Source organism: Benincasa hispida, chromosome 4 (assembly GCF_027475165.1).
Source record: "Benincasa hispida cultivar pf3 chromosome 4, pf3_genome.v1.1, whole genome shotgun sequence".
Classification (NCBI taxonomy): domain Eukaryota; kingdom Viridiplantae; phylum Streptophyta; class Magnoliopsida; order Cucurbitales; family Cucurbitaceae; genus Benincasa; species Benincasa hispida.
The window spans coordinates 34122114-34130545 of record NC_143481.1 but is presented as its reverse complement, the minus strand read 5'-3'; the positions used below and the strand labels follow the sequence as shown (position 1 = coordinate 34130545).

At 28.8% G+C, this 8432-nt stretch overlaps 1 protein-coding gene and 1 pseudogene across 1 annotated transcript; both read right to left on the bottom strand.

Annotated features, from left to right (window-relative positions):
- Positions 1 to 1931: 1931 nt before the first annotated feature.
- LOC120076173 (floral homeotic protein APETALA 2-like) lies at positions 1932 to 5675 on the bottom strand. The gene is made up of 5 exons (XM_090313200.1): positions 5649 to 5675; positions 5461 to 5534; positions 4807 to 4857; positions 4087 to 4163; positions 1932 to 2440 (listed from the first exon to the last, which is right to left on the bottom strand). Exons 1-5 carry the CDS (start codon positions 5673 to 5675, stop codon positions 1932 to 1934), a joined length of 738 nt encoding a protein of 245 aa, XP_090169326.1.
- On the bottom strand, positions 5611 to 5727 carry LOC120076938 (U2 spliceosomal RNA; annotated as a pseudogene).
- Positions 5728 to 8432: the final 2705 nt, after the last annotated feature.

The window sequence follows — 8432 nt, the reverse complement described above, 5'->3', positions numbered from 1 at the left end:
AGACTACGGGAGAATTAGGACACCAATCCCAACAATTATGACATAAGTTGTTATTGTGGAGATAAAAGAATTCTTGGTTGATTAAAATGCAAGTAATAGTGCATAAGAGTACAACCCTTGGTCTATAGTACAATGACCTTGAGTTAATGAATGTAAATTAATTGATTAATGAGTTTAATAAATTTATATCACTAAAGGTTAAAATATTTAGTTCATAAGATCCCATTGCTAGATCTTAAGAACTTGTAAGACATTTTGTTGGAAGAGAAATAAAATAGAAGTTGGAAATCTCAAATTAATATTTAATATATTGTATTTATGAAATTTGAAATTTAATATAAGTTAAAAATATTTATAGTTTTAGTTATTTGCATTATCCCATTATCCATATTATTAAAAATAAAATATTATTTATGTAATCTTAATAAGGGTTGACATATAAGAGGATCATACCTAATAAATAGGCTAAAGAATCTAGTATGTGAATAAGGTTTCGTAGCATATTTTGATAACACAATTGATGTAACTTATTATGTAATAGTTACTTACTCTGTTGCAACGTCATTACGACACAAAGCGGTCAACAACGTCCTTTCTTATGAGTCTCTTTCGAGGTTAGAAGTTTGCAGTTGCACAAAAAATTGTGGGGTGTGATTAGTTATCCATTTTAGTTTGAAGAAAAACTGGAATACTTAACCAAAGTTAGATTCAAATGATTGAGTGGTACTTGAGGTGTTAGTACCTTACAACAGCCATTTGAAATGTTTTACTTTGTTATTCAATTATTTATTTTATCTAGAAAGAAACATTTTTTAAAAAAAAAAAAAAAAATTGGTGTCCTAGTTTTATTGATCAATGTTCAATAACAAAACACGAACTCGTAATTACGAGTAGTTTGAGGCCATTAAAAAAACGAATGGAAATTTCATATTTTTCTATGATTATTATCCAAAAAAGAATGATATTAGTTCCCTAAAATAATAGTTTATTTTAAAAGCAGAACTTTAAAAAACTGATTAATTCGACTTATATGGTAATAGCTCCACGAAGAATTATCTTTTTGGCTTAAATCATGTTAGTTTTAAGGAATTTTATGATTAGATTTTATTTATGGCGGAAAATTGAGCTTGAGAGACCTTTGAGATGTATTCGGTAAATTCTGGAGATTAATGAAACATTTAGAGGTCAATTCGAGCAATCGAGCTCAAGAAGATGCATAAGGATGTCATAGTGCAATGTTGCAGCCAGAATCACTACACTCTTAAGAGTTCAAGAAATGTTGCGATGCACTAACCTTATAGCTAGCTAGCAGCATCGCACCACTAGTCTTGTACATTCAAGCGTCGAGAAAATCTCGAGTGCCCCTATATAATGTTCTTTTAAACTCTAGGGCTACTAAAGGGAAAACCCATTATTTTCGGCCACATATTCTTGTACATTCGTCTGTTTAGTTTTCTTAGGTTTTTTTTTTTTTTTTTATAATTTTGGATTACGTAATCCATTTGAATGACTACTAATCTTAGCTACATTATCACAATAATTTATGAAGTTAAGACATATTTTCATATATTAATGGAAAGAATATGAATTTGTTTAGAACAAGAATTAGGGGTAGAAGAATTCAAACCTCTAATCTCATGGTCAAGTGTGTATGTTTTATCTCAATTGATATGCTTATTATCTTGGAGAAAGAACAAAAACTAATTAGTGTGCTCACTAAACAACTATTATTAAATATTGAAATACAAATTTGTCCAAGATCAAGACCTTGTTGATTTCGTCAAATAACTATAGTTTAAACATGACAGGCACACAACACCCTCTTCAAAATGATTCTTCAAATACTTGAAAAAACAATCATTTTACACCGATCTTAAATATACGACATCCATACGTACACTCTCGAGCAACTAAAAATGAAATATATGGGATCAAATCAAAGAGGAGTAATGGAAAGGAGTAGATAGTGATAAGTTGGTAATTCCTTGACATGGATAGTGTAAATTCAAGTAGGGATTATTAGAGTCAACAAAGTCAAGTAGCCCTCTGACTTCATCTTTGGGATGCTCCTCTTCATTAACATTCTCAATGTTCTTCTCCACAAGGTGTTTGAAGAGGGAGGACTTTAGGAGAAGACCAAGGGCTGTCTGAGGGGAGGTTTGTGGGGCAGTGGGAATAATAACATCATCATTATTATTAAAATCATTACTGATGGATTGAAAGATAGGAAAGTGAAGATCAATAGAAGAATGTAGGGTATTATTATTTGGAGTATCAATTGGAAAGGAGGAAATTGGTGAAGAAGGTTGCTTATGATTTGGATTGTGTTGGGGTTTAAGCCATCTTATGTAACTACTCAAATCAAAGTTGGTCACTGCGTTTATGCCTCTGTATTCTATTGCTGCTATGTCATATGCTCTTGCTGCCTCCTCTTGTGTACCTACACATTGTTAAGATTTTTCTCTCAACTTTTCAGAAGCAACTGTTCTAAAAAAAACAATATTATTTTCTTCTTTTTTAACCATTTCTCCCCGGATAACCATTTGATTTTTGAAAATTGTGCTTATTTTAAAAAACAAAACATGTTTTTGAAACCTACAACATACGTTTTTTAGCTTTAAAAATGTGGTTTTGAATTTGAAAACACTCCTAAAATCTAGACAACATAATCGATAAACCAATAGATGGTAGTGAGAGTTTATAGGCTTAGTTTTCAAAAGAAATGGGCATCAAATGGGGTCTTGGTTGTTGGTTTTTTAAATTAACGAATCTTAAACCCTACTTTTCGCACATGTTTTAAAATATTGAGCGAAATTTTAGAAGAGGTAGTTTTATTTTTAAATTCGAGTAAGAACTCAAATGTTTGTTCAAGAAATGTTAAAACCTTTATATAGAGTTTACGAGAATGTTATTGAATTTTTGGCAAAATATTAGAAGTGTAGTTGTCCCATATAAAAAAAGTTCAAGGAAATCATGAGTTCTAAATACTAAAAAGGAACCTATGTCTTTGGTTTCAAATCGTCCACAATTAGAAATACTTTATGTTTAGGTGAGCTAACTCTTGTAAAAGTTCCCTTTTGTATTCTCTAGTTTTGAGAGTGAAATTAAATGTTGTGAGTAGTATAAAAGCTTTGAGAGAGTACTCTTGTACTTGGGATTGAGAGAGAGAATTATTTTATGTGATTGTAATAATGTTTCAAATAGTAGATTTTTTTTAGTTCATGGTTTTTTCTCCAGTTTGTGGTTTTTCCACGTCTGTGTTCCAAGTTATATTGCTTTCTTTTAATTTTTCTGTTATTTTTTCGCTTATTCCTATGATAGTAGTGGGAAGTTTTTTCTAACAAAATGAGGCATAGGTTTTAAAAACTAAAAACTAAAACTAAGTCGTTACCAAAGGGATCTTGCATTTTTTATTTTAATTTTTTTAATTATGTTTATAAAAAATTTCTCTATCTATGATTTCTACATGTTTTAATTTGTTGTCTACTTTTTAGGAGTGTTTTAAAAAATAAGCCAATTTTATCGGAAAAAAGTAGCTTTTAAAACCATGTTTTTATTTGTAAATTTAGCTATGAATTCAAATTTTAATTATGACAAATGAAAACCATGGTAAATAAGTTATAAGAAAGCAAAGACATTCGTTTTTGGTTTTCTAGTCTTTTTTAATTGTGTTTTGGTGTCCTCACAATTTCGTTACGAAGGTTTTCATATTTATAAATGAGAAATTTGAATTTTTAGTCAAATTTCATGTATAAAAAAAACAAATTTTTGAAAATATTTTTTTCCTTCAAAACTTAGCTTTGATTTTGAAAGCATATGTAAAAATTAGATAACAAAACAAAGAAAACCATATATATAGAAGTTGTGTTATCAAACAAGACCTCAATTTTGTGTCTAGTGTGTCTTTAAATTTTAAAGATTGTTTAATATACGTTCCTCAACTTTTGATATTTTGTCTAGCAAATCTCAAAACTTCAAAATATTTGTTTTAATGAACTAATTAATAACTTATTAAAGAATATGCAACTTCATTATTTCTTGAAATTGTCATACTTTATTCGAAAACATATGAGTTTAAGTACTCACCGTAGGTTCCAAGGTACAAATACTTGTTGCCAAAAACTCTTCCAATTCTTGCTTCCCACCTTCCATTGTGATGGTGTCTACATATAGCATTAAGAAAAATTATTTCAAAGGGTAAAATTGTTGAAAATATTTATAAAGATATAACAAATTTTTCGAATTATCAATGATAGATATTGATAAACACTGATAGACCATCAATATCACTGATAGACATTGGTAGAAGTCTATCAGTGTTTATTAGTATCTATCATTGATAGTTCTAAAAAATTTTCATATTTTGATTTATTTTTCTATATTAAAAAATAGCCTTAGCATTAACTCAAATAATAACAATAATAATACTCATTTGTCGAATTTTGATGTCATTTCCATTCCTATAGGTCCAAGTAACGGAATGAAAGATGTATTAATATACTAAAATGAGCATAGCTCAACTGATATCAAGTATGTACTATCAGTTTTGATGTCAAAGGTTTGATTTCCTTCTCAGCCCACATGTTATCAAAATATGTACGTGTGTGTGATTGTAACTTCTTTTTTAAAATACTTATATTTAAATTACAAATAGTTTATCACCATTGCTAAAGATAATAATGTTAGAGTTAACGCTAATATGGATATATTTCAATTAGTATAAAGTATATAGCATAGATCAAACAGTCAAAAGTTCGAATTATCCATTTTTAATATTATCGAACAATGTTTAATTTGTGACATTACCTCGCAACTCCTCGATATCGCGATACACCTCTTGAGAAACCACTACTTCTCCTACCAAGAATGAAAGAGAAAAAACTTTTTTAAAAAATTGCTCTAAAATTAAAGGGTCTATTTGGATTATTGACAAGAGAAAAAAAAAGTGACAAAAAAGGTCATTTTTATTAATAATAATAATAATGATGATGATATTTTAAAATAAACTTGTGAAAGTATTTCAAAAATTATTTTTTACTAGTTGTCAAATATTTCTTTTTTTAAAATTGACTTATTTTCTAAATTAAATACTTGAAAAGTTAAATTGAACATACACAAAGTTTCCTTTGACGGTCAATTGATTGTCTGCTTTAGTTTCTAAGGGTTATGATTATTTTCTTCTAATTTCTTTATAATGATTTTCATCTTTTTTACATAAACATTTAAATTTAAACCAAATTTTAAAAACAAAAATAAAATTTAAAGACTGTATTTTTAATTAGTTTTCAAAACTTTATGGTAAAAGTTCAAAACGAAAATGAATGACAAGGGTTTAAAAAAATATAGAGAAATATTATTTATAAATTTTATTTTCAAAAATTAAAATTAAAAAAAATGAAAAGAAGCAATATATAAAATATTGGATTAAAGTTGTTCAAAAAAAATATTGGAATAAATTACCTTCTTAAAGAAGCCAAGTATTCCTCCTTTGTCACAGTTTTCATTATATTAATCTCATTCTCATAATCAGATATCTGCCCAAAATAATCATCAATACATATATGAAAATTTAAGTAATGATTAAAAATATAGAATAATTTTAAATTCTTTAGGCAATTTTCAATTTCGTATAATGTTTTAATTAATACTCTCAATTTACCTTTCAGTACTATCATCGATAAGAACAAATATTATACTTGATCTTAGTCAAAAGGCCGAGAAAGGTATCCAATATACCATCAATTTATGAAATTAATTAAAGGCTGTTTGAGATTGCCTTCACAAATCCTAAAATGCGATATATAATAATCTTCATCGCTGAGAATGTTTGATAAATCAACTTATTTATTAATCTATCTAGAATCATTTTTTATTTATTCTAACGTGCTACACCTATTTGATGGACGTTTTAGATTTCAGCTTTCCTAAAAATTTGGTATCTTTCCTTGCCGCTCTCAAATTTATCATTTCATTCATTTATTTTTCACATTTGTTCCAAATTTTAATTTGTTCAATTTCTTACAACAGTTATTAAAAAATATATATTTTATGAAAAAATTTAGACTACAAAATATTAGTTGCAACGCAAATGATATGTATATTTTCAAAATATATATATATATATATTATAATAAATTATAAATCGAATATGAATACAAAAAATAATTAAAATGATAATATACTTTTGTTTATATAACTAAATTACATAAATTTTAAATTTACTAAACATCCTAACTAATTTTTTCAAATTCAAATTTAAACTTTACCAAACATTATTCTACTTTTTTTTTCATAGCTATAGCTACCAGCAATTATTTTAAAACTATAGCAATCCTGTATTCAGAATAAATTGTTAACATAAAGTTGATAACTTGGGTCATTATATCATTATTTTATTAATATATTTAGACAAGTGGGAGCGTATACCATTGAGAAGATTTGGTTTTCCTTTTTTGAATTAAATAATTTACAAGGTGTTTGAATATTCAAACATCTGACAATTTAATTGAAATTACATGGTATACATCAGATGAGTTATACTTACATTGGCTTACTAATAGAGTTGATTAAAGTTTTGTGCTAAGTAGTATCTGAGTAACATATACAATATGTTTGAATATGTAAATAGAACAATCCAATAGTACCAATAAACATTTTTTATGATAAATTTTATATCAATACTTTTTTCTATGAGAAGAGTTAATTAAAAAAATTTAATAGGTTAGGGTACATAGATATGTACCTTTAAATAATTGCACAATATAGTAGATGACTACCCTAAAAAAAGATTATTAACCCTCAAAATAGGTTTTGGTAACGCTTTTGTTTTTAATAATTTCAAAAATATATTCACTACAATAGTGTGCTACAAAATCTTTTCCTATACTAGAAATTGTTAGGAATTGTGGAGCTCAAAACTCTCACCTTATATTTTTAATTAGCAAATGGTTGAGGATGCTTCTATAAATTCCATCTATTAAAACAGAATTTAACTGCAGTGTCTAATTTAATAGGGGATAACACATTAAAGTTTTCGGAGATTTGTGATTTAGCTATATCTGAAGAAATTAGTAGGAAAGACAATAGTAAAAAATCAACTACTGGTTCAGCTTTAGTGGTGAAGGTAAAGGCAAGGTCGACTCCAAAAACGATGGGTCAATAATAAAAAATGGAAGATAAGGAATAAGAAAATAGAGTATTTTTATTGTCGCAAGAAAGGTTACTTCAAAAATCAGTGTAGAAAACTAGAAGGGGATCAGAAAAGAAAACCAGAGGTAAATCAGGCTGAAACTATAAAAGTAATGATAAATCTTGTTGAAGCTGATGAAGAAATAATTAATGATGTCTATGCCTGTGTTGAGAGTTACACACAAAGTAGTAGCCAAGCATCTAAATGGACAATTGACAGTGTAGCTTCAGTACACATAGCTTCCGATGGAATCTATTCACATCTTTCACATCAAGAAATCGTGGTCTAGTGAGAATGGGGAATAGTAGAGTTTCCAAGATCGTTGGGATTGAGAACATTAATTTGAAGACATAGTTTGAAGAAAAGTTAGTACTACGAGATGTTAGGTTTGTACCTAAGATGAAAATAAATCTCATCTCCATTGGCAAATTAAATTACGAGGGTTACATGTGTGAGCTTGGCAATCGCCAATGTAAACTCATGTTGGGATCCTAAGTAGTGGCAGTTGACCAGAAAAATTCTACACTGTACAAATATCGTCTAGTATTGTCAAAGGATCAGAGAGACGGTGGATGCCAATTAAAGCGGTAGATGGAAAGTGTAGAGATATAGTTGAGCCAGCAGTAATGATAGCCAATGTTGATCAGTCAAATTAAGGTACGTAAGTTCAGAAGAAATTAGGAAGTTTGAGAGAGGAAGTTGATGGCTATCACGAACCCCCTCTTGTCAGAAAATCAAATGAATTGAAGAAGTCGCAGAAGCGAATAAGGACATCAAAATGGAAGGCTAGAGCAGTTGCTAAGGTCAAGGATAAAGTCTCCAAGTTGACAACAGGTTTGAAGGAAAGGGTCAAACCATTTGCAGAATGTGTCTTCTTCAATCTTTCTTCAAAAACATGTGTTCGGGATTGAAGAAGATATCAGTTGGTATCACTTAGCTGTAGTAGGAGTACGTGACTGTCCTTTATGTCTGGGGGACAGTTCCACGTAGCTTGCTCATATCTCGGGGCAAGAATAGATAAGGTACTGTTATCTTTTATTGTTTCCTATTTTGTTACTTTGTTGATTTTACAGGTTTTATGTTGTACCTTGGAGTTTGTCAAGAAGATCAGAGATAATAAATGTAGAGGGTGTTGAGTCTTGGAGTTTGCCAAGATGATGAGTTTCATTGCAGTGGGAGTCAAGATCGTCGTTTTGTCTCCAAGTGGGAGAATGTTAGGAATTGTGGAGCCCAAAACTCCTTC

Coding starts and splice junctions, on each gene's coding strand:
- LOC120076173 (XM_090313200.1), bottom strand. CDS start 5,675: ATGATAGTACTGAAAGGTAAATTGAGA. Junction 4,164..4,806: donor CGATATCGAGGAGTTGCGAG/GTAATGTCACAA, acceptor TGCTATATGTAG/ACACCATCACAATGGAAGGT. Junction 2,441..4,086: donor TTTGTACCTTGGAACCTACG/GTGAGTACTTAA, acceptor AACAATGTGTAG/GTACACAAGAGGAGGCAGCA.